At 45.3% G+C, this 18,002-nt stretch overlaps 1 protein-coding gene across 4 annotated transcripts in view; it reads right to left on the reverse strand.

The window, feature by feature from the left end:
* slc25a21 (solute carrier family 25 member 21) overlaps window positions 1-18,002 on the reverse strand; it is a 257,226-nt gene that overhangs the window by 91,441 nt on the left and 147,783 nt on the right. The window contains exon 1 of one of the 4 annotated variants that reach the window (XM_042329858.1): window positions 1,932-2,077. The exons of the other annotated variants lie outside the window; for them this stretch is intronic. Within the exon in view, the coding sequence (XP_042185792.1) occupies window positions 1,932-2,025 (94 nt within the window). The 5' untranslated portion in view covers window positions 2,026-2,077. Of the gene's footprint in view, window positions 1-1,931; window positions 2,078-18,002 lie in introns of those variants that run through there. 4 annotated transcript variants of the gene reach the window in all.

Raw genomic sequence — 18,002 nt, forward strand, 5'->3', positions numbered from 1 at the left:
TCCTTGCCACTCCTGTCCAAATAAACACGACACAGAGCACAAGGGAGTGGCATGTTAGCTGAACAGACTGGTGCCCGGACTACAGTAGAACATTCCTTGAGCACCACCTCAACACTACATACCAGCACTGATCAGTCAGTGTTTCATTTCATTTCCTCCTGCGGTTGTTCATCTCCACGGCTGATGAGTGTGAGGGTGGTGTGAACGTGGAGGGAGGAATGGTAGAAGTGTGTGAAGGGTACCCTGGAGTGTGTGAGGGGTCTCGGTGCTGATGCTGGCCCGATTAAACAGTAGCACGTGCTGACAGCTGAAAGGAAACCCCCATGACGCACTGGTGCTGTGTGGAGCAGGAGGGCCTTCACGTCTTCTTCAGAGAGTTTGGTTGAATTGTGGGAAGAGCAACCACAGGGACAGACTGATGATAGCAGGCTGATGATGTGTCGAATGAGGAGCTGAAACAACAACTGGACGTTAAGGTTTTCCTGTGTGGTGCTGGCAATGCCAGGGCTGTAGGTTCAATTCCCCCAGCGATCACATACACATACTAAAATGTACACACATACTGTAGATGAGAAGAACTTGTCCCTTTGGATAAAAGCATGATATTGTCTTGGGTTGGCATGTCTCCTCATCTTTCTGTGAGAACAGCAGAGAGCTCCTACCGCTGGCGTAGAATAGTTGTACTGATGTAACACCACAGTGGGTTTTCCAGCTCTGTTCCACTACACTGGCTGAAATGTTGGTGGATCCCATTATTTACCATTTATTTTGTCTCCGGTGTCAAAATGGCACTGACAGGTCCTGTCAACCAGGGCTCCAGCGCCTGCACAAGCACCCCCCCCACCCCCCCGCAGCTTTATTTTTGTGAACTTTCAGAAGAGGAAAAATATGTATTTTCCCCCTAAACCCTCAACCCAAACATTAAGTTTACAAATAGCATTTGAACAATTTCAGGACATAAACTTTTCTAAAAGGTTGACACGTACTGTACTACCTCGTTAGGACATTTGGGTGAATTGTTATGACATTGAGGTCCTGATAAGGTAGGAAAAAACATGTAGACACACACGCACACACACACCGAGAGAGAGTGGCAGCTCTGCCTGGAACACAGCCACGTTACACAATCAGATACTGTATTGATACTCTACTTCACCAAAACCGCCTCTGTGTTAAATATCAGTGTTACTTGACCAAAAAAAATAAAATACTTAGTGGATATTGATTTCAAAAAACGAGACGGATTTCACGGGGAAAAATCGTGCTTTTTTTGATTGAATGCCGATTTCTATCGCCAGCTGTTCCCATCGTGTGCCAGTGTTTAACACGCTTGGAATTTTGGCTACGGGCAGGACTCAGTAGTCAGAGTGACTCTGGATTGTAGGCCTGTGCTAAAGAACGGTCCAATAGAATAGAATAGATCGTCCTACTTTAAATAACCATAGGGTAGACCATAGAAATACATTATTAGAACGCATTCTATTTGTCCAGGGTAGAATACCAGGGGCACCCACTGTGTCCTATAGCTTTAACAAGCACCGACACGGGCAGCACGTGGCTTCAACATTCCACCTAGTCTGATAACTTTTCTAACAGGAAAAAAAGTTGATCATACATCACGCAGATGAGATACTGATCAGAGTTGGTTTTGGCTCAGGGAGCCATGCAGTTCGCTCCCACGCAGAAGTGAGAAAGGAAAACAGCGCTGTGCCAGGGAGCGATTGCTCAACGTGACCACACAGGTGTCATCAATCACAGAGACGGACAGGAGTCACAATTCCTTAGTAAGAGAGAAAAGGTCACAGGAAGTTGGAATTCCCCTGTGAAAGTGACACGCACTATGTGCATTAGGCTCTACAAATACTCGATTCATTCCTGGCAGATGATATGTCTCTATTAATTATTCGATATCATATTTGATACGGCCTTACCTACGGTGCCATTTCTCCGGTACAGCAACGGCAGTGAGTTACTGGCAATATCATTTAGGACATCAGCCATACATGGCCTACGGTTACGGCACATCGACTCCCAAGAGAAGACTCTAAATTGCTACAGAGACGCACTCCCAGGCACATTTAGTTCAGCTGTCTGATACGACGAACCCTTCAGTTGAACCCGTAGCCGACGGCTGAATGTGACTGTGTTTCACAACGCATCAGAGTTACAATGCAAAACAAACACAGCGCCAACACTGCTCCATTTGTAATCCAAGTGGAACAAAGCAGATAATCCATCAACACGCAGAGACGACATTCAGGTTCCATTACTGTCAGGACGGAAAGAACCCGGTTGAAGAGTGAAGTATGGACGCACCGGTCCCAGCCAGAACTGGACTACTGTTCCCGGGTTAGACCCTGCAGTACTGTGGTACACTAAAGATTCAGGGGCACACCAAGGAGCAAGTATACAAGTACTTTTGACCCGCCAATGAAGAAAATGGATGTATGTTTGTGCGACAAATTTTTATGAACTTAACATGAATGTCTCAATGAATAAACGCAATGGACGCTTCTATTCACAGCTCCTTACAGTAGCACATACGTATATTTTGGTATGGGTGAATCATTTGTAACAAGCCGGCTCAACACCTACACAGCATAGCCTCCAAGCACATACTGTACATTAGGCATGTAGATGAATGAGTCGGTCCGAATGGGAGATGGAGAATATAATTCAACGTAAAACATAGGGGGACCTAAATTCACACGCGACTGTATCGGGGCTGGACCAATAAACTACGACGTATTACTTATAGCAGCAGGCCAACACTTTAACGCTGAAATGGTGCCTTGAGAGAATCAACTCTGTTTTTACAGCAAACAGCAGACTCGCCCATTCAAATGTAATCCTATTAAAGTGAAATTGGGAATTTAAACCATTTTCAAACCAAAGTGGGCACAGACCAACCCATTAAACACATTCTATATCCCAAATGGCATCCTAATCCCTATATAGCGTACTACTTTTACATAAAATCTTTAAAAAACAGGGCCCAATAGGGTTTGGCCAAAAGGTAGTGCACTACATAGGGAAGAGGGTGCCATTTGGGACGCGACAATAATCACCTCATTTGGGCTAGAGGGGAGGAGGAAATATGGCAGAAACATTGGAATTTCACGAGTAAAGTACACATACACTGGCGGATATTAAAATGCAATTAAAGGCTTTAAGCAGAGGAAAGAAAGTTAATTAATGCAAAAACAGGCGGCCATTAATATCAGTGATTTATGATTCCTCATTTCAGAGCTCCTCTCATGTCAGGGAGTCTAGGTATGCGTCCCAAGTGAACCTACCCTGAGAACAGAATGATAAAGGCTGCGTCCTATTTATCATTTATCATTCTGTTCCCAGAGTATTTGAGGAAGAGAGAGAAAATAAGAAGTAGAACCAGTTGGGGAAATAAACCTTCAACCCCCTTAAACAAATACGGACGTTAAGGTCCTGATTATGAAGGAATTTACATATATATAAAAAAAGAGAGTTTGTCTAATGGTTTATTCAGGACCATCTGGGAAAGGAAAGAGCTATAGCCCCAAAAACACCACACATACAGAGAGAGAGAGAGAGAGCTATAATGAATAGGAGAGATATAGACACAGAGAGAGAGAGGGGGAGAGATGGAGAGAGGGAACCTGGCTCCCTGTAGAGGAAAGGCTGTGTAACCACTGCACAACAGCAGAACCTGAGACGGAGCTGCATTTCCTGACAAAATGTCACAAATACAAAACAATTAGAGTGTCATTCCTCCAAATTTGTGAAACCCTTATTCAAGGTTTCAAAGACCTCTCTGATGAGGATAGAATACCCGTCCTGTTGGGGGAGGACGCAGAGAGCTGTGGGTTGGCAGCGCACTACACTGCCTGCCATAAGTTGAGGGACAGTGTCTGACAGACCAATCAACCTGCACATGTACTCTACTGAATGCTTATTGTTATTGTTGAATGTATGGTTATTTTGTCCCTTGGTTATTGTTGTTACTGTTGTCCCGTTGACAATTTTGATTCTTATTATTTTCATATTGTAAATATCCAAAGTAAGTTTTGGCAACAAGTACATTGTTATGTCATGCCAATAAAGCAAATTGAATTGAGAGATGGAGAGAGAGAGAGAGAGAGACAGAGAGAGAGAGAGAGAAAGAGAGACAGAGACAGACAGAGACAGACAGAAGGAGAGAGACAGAGACATAGAGACAGAGAGAGAGACAGAGACAGACAGAGAGAAGGAGAGAACAGAGACATAGAGAGAGACAGAGACATAGAGAGACAGAGAGAGAGACCGAGACAGACACAGAGAAAGAGAAGGAGAGAGACAGAGACAGACAGAGAGAGAGACAGACAGAGAGAGCGACAGAGACAGAGAGATGGAGAGAGAGACATACTTTTATTGTTTATTTCACTTCTGTATATTATCTACCTCACTTGCTTTGGCAATGTTAACACATGTTTCCCATGCCAATAAAGCCCCTTGAATTGAATTGAGAGAGAGAGAGAGAGAGAGAGAGATTGTAATTACAACGCATATTTATGCTTATTTATTTTCCCTTTTGTACTTTAACCATTTGTACATTGTTATACTGTATATATACATAATACGATATTTGTAATGTCTTTATTCTTTTGGAACCTCTGCAACGTTTACTGTTCATTTTTATTGTTGATTTCACTTTTGTATATCATCTACCTCACTTGCTTTCGCAATGTTAACATATGTTTCCCATGCCAATAAAGCCCCTTGAATTGAATTGAGAGTCAGACAGAGAGTCAGACAGAGAGACGGAGAGAGAGTCAGAGAGAGAGACAGAGAGAGAGACAGAGAGATGGAGAGAGAGACAGAGAGAGAGAGACAGAGAGATGGAGAGAGAGACAGAGAGAGAGAGACAGAGAGACGGAGAGAGAGACAGAGAGAGAGACAGAGGCAGAAAAAGAGAAGAACACATGGAGGATACAGCTATTAATGACTAAAATGCCCCCCCAATCACGCTTCCTGTCAGCGCAACATCTCTCCCAGTTAACCACACACACAAGTCAACTCTCTGAACAGTCTCTAATTCTGCTCGAGAAAGCTCAAAGGGCGCTTACAAAAACAAGCGGGGCCTTCTCCAATGACAGCAGGGAATTTTATTGAGGGCCCCTGTCGAGAGCTGAACCTGCGCTGCATCTGCTCCTACACTGCGAACACACAGGCATTCCTGGTGCCTTGACGGGCCCTGACTACTCTGTGTGTGTGTGTGTGTGTGTGTGTGTGTGTGTGTGTGTGTGTGTGTGTGTATGTGTGCGTGTGTGTGTGTTATTACTGCTGGCTGCTACTGGTTCTGCTACTTCATCTGTTATCACCTCTGTCAGTCTCTCTGTGGAATGGGAGTAGAGTGGTGTCAACTATCACTGGGAGGGAGGGAGGGAGGGAGAGAGAGAGAGAGAGAGAGTGTGAGGGAGGGAGGGAGTGAGGGAGGGAGAGAGAGAGGGAGGGAGTGAGGGAGAGTGAGGCAGAGCGTCTCTTGTTTCTCAGGTCAACGGCTATGAATCAGATGAGCTGAGAGGGAGGGAGGTGGGAAGCAGGAGGAGGGACAATAAGACGGGAAGATGATTCATCCTCCCTTCTCCGCTGCTCCTCTATCTGGGAAGCTCCTCTTCAATTCCTCGTTAACCAAGACAAGACAGAACCTAGCCTCCCGTCCAAGAGACAGAGATCGGCCTCCTACTTCAACCTATCATGTCCAGTCGAGCACACCATACTATGCCAGTTACCAGTTAGGTGAAACACAAGACAAAACGGGTACGTGTATCAATCAAAACAGAAGTGTGTTACGAGTGCATGACACGTTTCTCACCGGCCCCTGCTAATTGAACCAAGGAGAGAGACAGAATGTCAGGGAGAGTGACAGGTAAGACCAGTCATGAATATGACGACAGATGAAAACGACCCGACGAAATGAGGAATATGACAGCTAGCGCCACGTGGCGAACTGTCCCTGTCGCCGAGAGGTCTTGTGATCCTTACTGAGCGACACGTGGCGAACTGTCCCTGCCGCCGAGAGGTCTTGTGATCCTTACTGAGCGACACGTGGCGAACTGTCCCTGTCGCCGAGAGGTCTTGTGATCCTTACTGAGCGACACGTGGCGAACTGTCCCTGCCGCCGAGAGGTCTTGTGATCCTTACTGAGCGACACGCGGCGAACTGTCCCTGTCGCCGAGAGGTCTTGTGATCCTTACTGAGCGACACGCGGCGAACTGTCCCTGTCGCCGAGAGGTCTTGTGATCCTTACTGAGCGACACGTGGCGAACTGTCCCTGTCGCCGAGAGTTCTTGTGATCCTTACTGAGCGACACGCGGCGAACTGTCCCTGTCGCCGAGAGGTCTTGTGATCCTTACTGAGCGACACGTGGCGAACTGTCCCTGTCGCCGAGAGTTCTTGTGATCCTTACTGAGCGACACGCGGCGAACTGTCCCTGTCGCCGAGAGGTCTTGTGATCCTTACTGAGCGACACGCGGCGAACTGTCCCTGTCGCCGAGAGGTCTTGTGATCCTTACTGAGCGACACTTGCCACTGAGGTGCCACCGTCACCGAGGTTAGAGGACACACTGTCGCGGGGGTTAGAGTGTCTCTGCCATTGGAGCGTACGCGGGATGGCCTAGCGTTCGGAGCTCGTCCATCAGGATGCAAATGAGGGGCGCCTCTGCCAACCGGCTCGCACGGAGGCGGGCGAGAAGAGCAGGAGAAAAGGAGGATGATAACCTAAATGCAAAACACCTGTTGTAACTGATGTTTGACAGGAAGTCCTCCGTGCCCAACCCCCGGGCTTGTCCTATTCACCAGCACAACTTTTAAACAAATGACCTCCAACTACACCTGTCAGGATGCTTTATGATAAATGCCATCCGCTGTTCTGTGTATTCTAACAAAGGGGGGAGATGGAGGGAGGGAGTGATCCCCAGCACATTCACGCTCACTTTCTCTCTCAGCAGGCCCGAGGCAATCTATCAACTCCTCCTTTCAAACTGCCATAAATGTCCTCGAAACATTCGTTTTCACTAACATTTTCTACTGTCTGCAAAGCACACACACACGCACACACACACACACACACACACAATCACACACATACACACACACACACACACAACTATTCAAGCTTTTGAACAAGATTATATACCGGTATCCCACTGACACTAGACCAGGGGTGGCAACTTGGATGTGGGTGGGGGACACAAAAAAACAGAACTCATGGTGAGGGGCTGCAGAGGCTCATGGGTCTGCGTACCCACATCCATACCTCCCAGTTCAATTCCTGCAATTCTGCACATTTTCCCATGGGGCATAGAGAACGCTTGACAATTGTATAACTCATTTCATGCAATTTGACACAGAGTGGAGGCAAATGTTTTCCGTTTTTAATATGATAGATGATCAATGGGCCCCCCACTCCGGTTGGTAATTCGACCATGCTTACTACAAGTTTTGACTAGACTAACTTACCAGTCTAAAAACAATTCAGCCTGACATGGGCTAATTGAGTGACTGCTGATGCACAACATCATTTCACAAATTGCACCTTGTGTATTCTACTATTCTAATTCTCAACAGTAAGTTGAGACTCTGACGGAGTAAAGGAAAAAAAAACGTATTATTCTTTATTTTTGGGGGTGAAATTGGTCCGCGGGCCTTCAAAAGCGGGGCCGCCAGTTGCCCATCCCTGCACGAGACAACCCTCTTATTAACAGAGAACAATAGAAGAAACCTCAAAACGGTAAACCAACAAGATAGGTGAACAAGCCTGTAATTAAACCCACACATTTTACATTCAAACTTCCATAGAATGTTCTGGAAAAAAATGGTCATTGGTATTTGATAGTGCCCAACCTTTGAATTTGTATTGTTGCGATATCTTGCTACCGTTGCCATATCTGATGTGCCAGTCCAAATGTCAGCACAAAAGCGTGTGTGTGCCTGCGTGTGTGTGTGTGACAATGATTCCACCTCCCACAGAAGAGGTAGCTGTGTCATTACTGTCACCTAGTGGAGAGAGAGGGGGGGGGGTGAGCAGGAGGGAGATGGATGGATGGAGGGAGGGAGAGAGGGATGACCTGGGCTACAGGAGACTAAAGGAGGGAGAGATGAGAAACAGAGAGAGAGGGGGGGTGAGCAGGAGGGAGATGGATGGAGGGAGGGATGACCAGGGCTACAGGAGACTAAAGGAGGGAGAGATGAGAAACAGAGAGAGAGAGAGTTCTTCCTGACTGAAGAGCCAAAGAGAGCATAACCCAGTCCGCTTCTCTCAAAACACTCAGTCCATAAAAGCTGATAATGGGTGTGATTACGGGTAGGGTTAGGGTTAGTTAGGGCTGGGGAACAGCACTAAGGGAGGTTCAGTAAGGCAGTAAATCTTTTCATTAGCCGTTAACACTCCTGTCTCTCTTCAGACACGCTGTCCGAGGAGGCCTGCGCTCCGTGTCTCTCGACTGACTGGGCACACATACACTAAAACAGACTGCATCATCTTAGCAGCTTGGATAGACTAAGTGGAGAGAGACTTAAATGGCTGGTCGGTTTAAAAAAGGGCGTGCAAAAGACATGCCTATGCAATCAGACCCCCCCCCAATTGTTTTTTTATAGAGGCTCTGGGTGATTCAAAGCCATCCCTGTCAGCTCCCTGGCCAGGGGCCCACTGCAGCCCTAGAACCCACCTGAGGGCCCTACCTGCAGTACATTACAATACAGATCTCAATGGCGGAAAGACCGACAGCAAAGCTACAATATCCAACTGTGTCTTGCGAGGTAGATGCATGCAAATGATGCAGGAGGGCTAGAAACAACGGACATTCCTGACAGATGATAGGATCTCTACGGTCCAGAAAACATCCAAGGAGGGGCTGCTACAGTGAAGCAGCTGACTGGGTGGTCCCTCCCCTCTGTGTTCACACTACATTCTAGTCATTCAGCACGCACTGTTATCCAGAATGACATCCCAAAATCAGCGCATTCAACTGAAGAAGGTAAAACATCGTATCGTGATCATTGCAAGTAAAAATCTTCTTCCAGACGAGGAGTGTTCCTTTCCGCTGGCCTGTTTGGGAGCAGGAATCAGGGTGGGAGAGACGCAGCAAGGCATAAGGTGGTAGTAGTCCTGTAGCTTAGCATCTGCTTCACCTGACCACTTGTTTTATTGATCTAGTCACTGGTGCTTCCTGCTTTAATGTTTGCTTGTTAGCAGGAATCAGGAGGATGGAATTATGGTCAGATTTCCAAATGGAGGGCGAGGGTGAGCTTTCCCTGCATTAAAATCCCCGGCTACGAGGTGCGCCGCCTCTGGCTGAGCGTTTTCTTGTTGGCTTATGGCGGAACACAGCTCATTCAATGCTTTTTTAGTGCCAGTCTCTGACTGTGGTGGTATGTAAACAGCTGCAAAGAATATAGATTAAAAATCTCTCGGTAGGTAATGTGGTGTGCAGATTATTATGAGAAACTCTACCTCAGGCAGCCAATGGCTCGATACTTCCTTAGATATTGTGAACCAGCTGCATAGGAGGTATGTAGGAGCTGTGTAGTAGGAGGTATAATTTGTTAGTGGGAGGTATAAGATGGTAGTAGGTGGTATAAGGTGGTCCTAGATGGTAATAGGAGGTAGTAGGTGGTATAAGGTGGTCCTAGATGGTAGTAGGTGGAAGCAGGAGTTATAAGGTGGTAGTAGGTGGAAGCAGGAGGTATAAGGTGGTAGTAGGTGGAAGCAGGAGGTATAAGGTGGTAGTAGATGGTAGTAGGTGTTATACGTTGGTAACAGGAGGTAGAAGGAGGTATAAGTTGTTAGTAGGTGGTATAATGTAGTAGTAGCAGGTATAAGTTGGTATAAGGTGGTAGTAGGTAGTATATGGTGGTAGTAGCAGGTATACGTTGTTATAAGGTGGTAGAAGGTGGTAGTAGGTAGCACAAGTTGGTAGTAGGAGGTATAATGTAGTAGTAGCAGGTATAAGTTGGTATAAGGTGGTTGTAGGTAGTAGTATAAGGTGGTAATAGGGTGTATAAGTTGGTATAAGGTGGTAGTAGGTAGTATACGGTGGTAGTAGGAGGTACAAGTTGGTAGTAGGAGGTATAAGGTGGTAGTAGAAGGTATAATGAGGTAGTTGGAGGCAACTTACACCATCCACTACCTCCTACTACCACCATGCAGTAAGACGTATAAGGTGCTAGTAGGAATTAAAATGTGGTATAAGGTGGTTGGAGGTATAAGGTTGTAGGTGGTATAAGGTGGTAAGAGGAGGTATAAGGTGGTAGAAGGTGGTTGGAGGTATAAGGTTGTAGGTGGTATAAGTTGGTAAGAGGAGGTATAAGGTGGTAGAAGGTGGTATAAGGTGGTTGGAGGTATGAGGTGGGATAAGGTGGTAGGAGGTGGTATAAGGTGGTTGGAGGTATGAGGTGGTATAAGGTAGTAGTAGCAGGCATAAGTTGGAAGTAGAAGGTATAATGTGGTATAAGGTGGGAGGTGGTATAAGGTAGAAGTATGAGGTTGTATTAGGTGGTAGGAGGTGGTAGTAGCAGCAGATATAAGTTGGTAGTCGGAGGTTTAAAGTGGTAGTAGGAGGTATAAGGTGTTCGTAGGAGGTATAATGTGTTAGTAGGAGGTATAATGTGTTAGTAGGAGGTATAATGTGTTAGTAGGAGGTATAATGTGTTAGAAGGAGGTATAATGTGTTAGGAGGAGGTATAATGTGTTAGTAGGAGGTATAATGTGTTAGTAGGAGGTATAATGTGTTAGTAGGAGGTATAATGTGTTAGTAGGAGGTATAATGTGGTAGTAGGAGGTATACTGTGGTAGTAGGAGGTATAATGTGGTAGTAGGAGGTATAATGTGTTAGTAGGAGGTATAATGTGTTAGTAGGAGGTATAATGTGTTAGTAGGAGGTATAATGTGTTAGTAGGTGGTATAATGTATTAGTAGGAGGTATAATGTGTTAGTAGGATGTATAAGGTGTTAGTAGGAGGTATAATGTGTTAGTAGGTGGTATAATGTGTTAGTAGGCGGTATAAGGTGGTAGTAGGAGGTATAACGTGGTAGTAGTAGGTATAATGTGGTAGTAGGAGGTATACTGTGGTAGTAGGAGGTATAATGTGTTAGTAGGAGGTATAATGTGTTAGTAGGAGGTATAATGTGTTAGTAGGAGGTATAATGTGTTAGTAGGTGGTATAATGTGGTAGTAGGAGGTATAATGTGTTAGTAGGATGTATAAGGTGTTAGTAGGAGGTATAACGTGGTAGTAGTAGGTATAATGTGGTAGTAGGAGGTATAATGTGGTAGTAGGAGGTATACTGTGGTAGTAGGAGGTATAATGTGTTAGTAGGAGGTATAATGTGTTAGTAGGTGGTATAATGTGGTAGTAGGAGGTATAATGTGTTAGTAGGATGTATAAGGTGTTAGTAGGAGGTATAATGTGTTAGTAGGTGGTATAATGTGTTAGTAGGCGGTATAAGGTGGTAGTAGGAGGTATAACGTGGTAGTAGTAGGTATAACGTGTTAGGCGGTATAAGGTGTTAGTAGGAGGTATAATGTGGTAGTAGGAGGTATAATGTGGTAGTAGGTGGTATAATGTGTGGTATAATGTGTTAGTAGGAGGTATAATGTGTTAGTAGGAGGTATAATGTAGTAGTAGGTATAATGTGGTAGTAGGTGGTATAATGTGTGGTATAATGTGTTAGTAGGAGGTACAATGTGTTAGTAGGTGGTATAATGTGGTAGTAGGTGGTATAATGGGTTAGTAGGTGGTATGAGTTGGTAGTAGGTGGTAGTAGGTGGTAGTAGGATGTATAATGTGTTAGGTAGTAGTATGCAGTAGTATGCAGGATTCCTCACAGCGTGAGAGTCAGAGGCAGGAAGTCATTACTGAAGTGTAAACGCACTCAGCCATCACTGGCCAAACACAGTCCCAACATGTTTCACCACTCCGAAGAAAGAAAAACCTCACTCCTCATACAAACACAGCAGCAGGGCTTGCTGCTAACAGTGGTCTAGGTCTGTGAGAGAGAGAAGAGAAGAGAAGAGAAGAGAAGAGAAGAGAAGAGAAGAGAAGAGAAGAGAAGAGAAGAGAAGAGAAGAGAAGAGAAGAGAGAGAGAGAACATGCCATTTCCTCTGACTTTCCCCAAGACACACAGAGCGCATATGAGAGAGAGAGAGAAAAAGAGAGGGAGTGAGAAAGAAAGAGTTCTCTCCATCTCTCTTTCCAAACATTACATAAACCAACTCTGTGTACACGTTGGTGGTTTAGGCCTGATGAGAGAGTGTGATTATGTTACATACGGCGGCGGTTTGATGCAATAATGATGCAATCAGCAGAGGGGCTCAGTGTTGTGCGTGTGATTTATAGGCATTATTTAAATCAGGGTAATTAATTGTCCCGAGGGGGGGCAGAGTGACGAAGTGGCTGTTTCTGTGACATGGTGTGGGTTAGTGTGTGAGTGTGTTTGTGTACGTAAGGTGAGTGTGTGTACAGTGTGTGTGTGTGTGTGTGTACTAAGGCACTTGTTTGATGGCTGGTGTTTTGGCAGATGGCTTCAGGCCATGTCTCTCTCTCAGCGCGGTGAGGAAAACTAATACTGCACCATGGTTAACTTCATAGATCAAACCTAACTCCATCTAAATACCCTCCCACAGACAAAAGCTCCCACAAACCCGCCTATTGGCCTGCACACACACACACACACACACACACACACACACACACACACACAGGCCCAAAAAATGAAATTAACAATATGAGCAAAATCATTGTTGAGCAGCTTCAGTGTTTTCAGGTTCACTTCAACATGGTCCTGTTGCAGTGGATAATGTTATTCAGCGGCACGTCGTTGAGAGCAAGCTCCGTCATAACGTGATTGAGGGGTCAGGATCTCCGTGTTGGGACTCTCTCCAACTGAACCAAACACGGATGTACTCGTCACTACACTGTTTGATCCTGTCATTTATCAAGACAATCCAAAACACCTAAAGAACTGTCAGGATGAAATTGCTCTTCAAAAAGGTTATTTCCATTCCAACCCAAAGTGGAAGGAATGTAGAAGGAACAGGTTACTCTGCATGAAATGGACAACAGACCATGGGACTAGGGCTGGGCGGTAAACCGGATTTTATGATACACCGGTGTTGACACAGGGACCGGTTTGGGTTTTTACTTGACCTTCTATACCGGTATTTGAATGTTTGGTTTGTTAAAAGCGATATGTCGTGTGTAATGTCCATTTTTGTAGTTTACTTCGCTCCTTGAGTCATCTCTCTCCGCTCTTTCTCTCCGTGCCACTTTCCACGTTCCTCAACCACGGGACACTTGTGCTCAGTCTGCATGGTCAATGCAGCACATGCAACAATGTTGACGACAACAACCACTGTTTTCACTTTGCTTCTTAATATAAATCCACCAGCGTTCTATACTGACACTGTTAGTTTGTGTTTCTTACATCAGCAAACAGCTAGTTTGTCTTTAGCAAGTTGCCCTAAATCTTGTGAGACGCTAATTGTTAGCCGCTAACGCTAATAGCTAGCTAATAAATGTACTGAGTAAGGGAAAACGTAGCTACCTAATACAGCCTGATAATACCAGTGATGGTATAGACCTAAATCAGCATGTTGTTTGTGCAACAGTATCTTCTAAATCAAAGAGGAACACGCAAAGCAAGAATATGTTAGCTACATGAAGTAGCTAAGAGAAAACATGCAATGTAGCCAAAGCTTATAGGGTCCCCAAGGAAGCACTTATCAACATTTTGGTTCCTACCCTGTCACAATAACTTCCTCCCTGTCATTTTAATTTGTTTTCATCTCAAACAACACTGTATTCAAAGTGTCCACTATTATATTCTAACTATAGAATTAGAATAGTCATTATATTTCCATGATTCCAACAGTTTTGCTCTAATTCGCAAGTCAAATCACAATTGCAACATTTGGTTAAAAATAAGTCCTAGATTATTTGCCCACATCATGCAGTCCTACGTGGCAGTGGACGTTCTCAATTGAGCAGTGGTGTAAAGTACTTAAGTAAAAAACACTTTCAAGTACTACTTAAGTAGGTTTTTTGGTGTCTGTACTTCACTATTTTTTATTTTTGCTAACTTTTACATCACTACATTCCTAAAGAAAATACTATACTTTTTACTCCATACATTGTCCCTGACACTGAAAAGTACACGTTACATTTTGAATGCTTAGCAGGACAGGAAAATGGTCTAATTCACACATTTATCAAGAGAACATCCCTGGTCATCTACTGCCTCTGATATGGAGGACTCACTAAACACACATGCTATGTTTGAAAATTATGTCTGAGGGTTGCAGTGTGCCCCTGTCTATCCGTAAATAAAAAAACAAGGAAATGGTGCTGTCTGGTTTGCTTTAATATAAGGAATTATTTATACCTTTACTTTTGATACCTAATGAGTAGACTTTATCAATTACATTTACTTTTGATACTTAAGTTTATTTAAAACCAAATACTTTTAGACTTTCTCAAGTAGTGTGACTCACTTTTACTTGAGTAATTTTCTGTTAACGTATCTTTTACTATTACTCGAGTATGACAATGGGGTACCTTTTCACCACTGCAATGAGAAAGACTCATTGAAATCATTTAGAATGTATGTGTTGGCACCCTAGGATCACTCACTACTCATAAAGCACCCTAGGATCACTCACTACTCATAAAGCACCCTAGGATCACTCACTACTCATAAAGCACCCTAGGATCACTCACTACTCATAAAGCACCCTAGGATCACTCACTACTCATAAAGCAAATGTACAACTTTAATAAATCAAAAACTAAAAATACTGTCAAACCCCGTCATACTGTCCATTTTATTTTTTATATATTTTTTTATATACGGTGATATAATATGTTGGCCATATCGCCCAGCCCTTACATGGAACTGAGAAAACCTGTCCAATGATGCTCTCCCTGTGTTCAGTCCACCCCACCCCCTCAACAGTCTTTACTCTGCCTCCACCCCAATAGACATTTATTTATTCATCACTGCCACAGTTGTTATTATGTATATAGCGATTTTCCCCCCAAAAATGTATTCCCATTTTCATTATTTTACTTCACTAGCCCTGCATGTTGGAGCTCGCAGCCTAAGATTTTCAGTGTCCTCTGCAATCACACCTGCAACCCTGTACATGTGACTATTAAGATATCTGAATGCTGCTTGTGACAGCAGAACTGCTACCTGACTGCAGTGGATGTGAAGAAGGGCAGAGGATGAAGGTTATCACAGAGGGCAGTGATTGATTGGTTATGACAGTAGTGTTAAGGAGACTGTAGGGTTTCTACTGTAGGTTCTTTAATAGGAGGATTTAGAGAGGGGAGTTCGGGGTGAGAGGGGGAGAGAGAAAGAGAGAGGAAAGTGGTGATGGTGTGAGGGTGGCTATAGAGGGTGAGGGAGAAAGAGAGAGGAAAGTAGTGATGGTGTGAGGGTGGCTATAGAGGGTGAGGGAGAAAGAGAGAGGAAAGTGGTGAGGGTGGCTATAGAGGGTGAGGGAGAAAGAGAGAGGAAAATGTAGTGATGGTGTAAGGGTGGCTATAGAGGGTGAGGGAGAAAGAGAGAGGAAAGTGGTGATGGTGGCTATAGAGGGTGAGAGAGAAAGAGAGAGGAAAGTGTGATGGTGTGAGATGGTAGAGGGTGAGGGAGAAAGAGAGAGGAGTGGTGATGGTGGTGTGAGGGTGGCTATAGAGGGTGAGGGAGAAAGAGAGAGGAAAGTAGTGATGGTGTGAGGGTGGCTAGAGAGGGTGAGAGAGAAAGAAAGAGAGGAAAGTGGTGATGGTGTGAGGGTGGCTATAGAGGGTGAGGGAGAAAGAGAGAGGAAAGTGGTGATGGTGTGAGGGTGGCTATAGAGGGTGAGAGAGAAAGAGAGAGGAAAGTGGTGATGGTGTGAGGGTGGCTATAGAGGGTGAGAGAGAAAGAGAGAGGAAAGTGGTGATGGTGTGAGGGTGCCTATAGCTGTTTGGGTGCCTGCTCTGCTATGACAGATGTTGCAGATGAACTCTTGACACAACTCAGACAGTTTATGTTCAACATGTGTGTCTCTGTTACTCTCTCTCTGGTCTCGAGCAGGCAGCTGCCTGGGATGGCTCACTCTGTGTGTGTGTGTGTGTGTGTGTGTGTGTGTGTGTGTGTGTGTGTGTGTGTCTGTGTGTGTAGATGAGGGGAGCAGCAGGATGGATCTGCAGCAGGCAGGCAGGGAGGCGATCTGGGAGGTTGGCTGTAATGATCAACCAGGGACACATTAGCTTCCTGTCCCTCAGAGTTCCATCAGGAAGAGGCTGATTTACAGGCACAACGACCAGCCTGCTGCTCTACCACCCAGCACTAGGACAACACACCGGCTCCGTATGTATGCAAATGTGTATGAGAAAGAGAGACTATCTGTTGTGTGTGTGAGTGAGTGAGTGAGTGAGTGAGAGAGAGAGAGAGAGAGAGAGAAAGGGAGGGAGAGAGTGTACGTGATGGATTTGAATCCTCGCGCGTTACATCTCAATACAGACAAGCAAGCATAGATAGATGCCGCAAGACTCTTCTTTACGATGGCGTGAGAACACGTCTATATGATGTCGAACATCCCACACCCTGGTTGTCCAGAGGTACTGATGGAGGTAGAAGGTGGACAGAGCCATTAGAGAAGGTGGACAGAGACATTCGAGAAGGTGGACAGAGCCATTAGAGAAGGTGGACAGAGCCATTAGAGAAGGTGGACAGAGCCATTAGAGAAGGTGGACAGAGCCATTAGAGAAGGTGGACAGAGCCATTAGAGAAGGTGGACAGAGCCATTGGAGAAGGTGGACAGAGCCATTGGAGAAGGTGGACAGAGCCATTAGAGAAGGTGGACAGAGCTATTAGAGAAGGTGATGCCTCCAAACAAAACAAGGATGAACCACAGAGTAAACGATAAGCACCTGTAGTAAGAGTGGCTGCCTGGAGGCCCGGCCCTCTCCTCTCAGTCTCTCTGCATGCTTCCACTTTCCCTCCCAGACAAAAAGAGAGCAGGCCAGACCCCCCCCTTTGCCTCATGAACCCTCTGCCCCTCCACACCCCCTGTCAGGCCCCCACCCCTCAAGTCCCGCAGAAAAGAAAGGCCTCAAAACCCTCAATCATTTTCCTTTCAACTTTTCTAATGCCTTGGTAAGGATTCTCGAGCTCGAGCAGGAAAATGGAAAAGCGTAAAGGACTGTAGTCCAGATGAGACAGTATTGGTGTTTCAGGAAAGGCTACAATATCAAATCCTCTCTTGCCAGTGGGGATTTTTCTTTTTTGTAATTCTGCATTACTAATTTATTTGCGATACATAAGCTTAAGGCTTTACGTTTTTCCAGTATCTTATTCATGGAAGGTGCTCAACGGAAAAAGAATCATTCAACTTTCCAGCAAAAGGGTCTCGGAGGGTGGCCCTGTGTGAGCTCGCCTGAATACATTATGCTAATGAGGTTAACTAACGAGCTTTTCCTGCTGATAGGCATGGAGACTGATGGGAGCTCTGCACGACGCTCCCCCAGCTCCAGTTGAACCAGTCGCTTGCCATCAGGCTCAAGGGTGTGTGTGTATTGTCCCTCTCCTTTGACCAAGCTACACCATGCGTGACACTTCACAGCAAATAACCAACAGATCTGTCTAGGACACACACACCTTTCCAACACAAACGGGCCACAGATTCGACCTGCATAAATCTAGAAGGCGCAGCGCAAATGAGAACCATACCCCGGACAGAGTATAGCTTATACATTTAGGGGGGGGATGTCTCTGTGGTTTTATGTTTAAAGTGTATACATATCAGATGCTGGGCGGGCACACACACACACACACACACACACACACACACACACACACACACACACACACACACACACACACACACACACACACACACACACACACACACACACACGCACACACACACACACACACACACACACGCACACACACACGCACACACACACACACACACGCTGGGCCAGAGCGGTTGTCTGTG

This window comes from Oncorhynchus tshawytscha, linkage group LG11 (genome assembly GCF_018296145.1).
Source record: "Oncorhynchus tshawytscha isolate Ot180627B linkage group LG11, Otsh_v2.0, whole genome shotgun sequence".
In the NCBI taxonomy this organism is placed as follows: domain Eukaryota; kingdom Metazoa; phylum Chordata; class Actinopteri; order Salmoniformes; family Salmonidae; genus Oncorhynchus; species Oncorhynchus tshawytscha.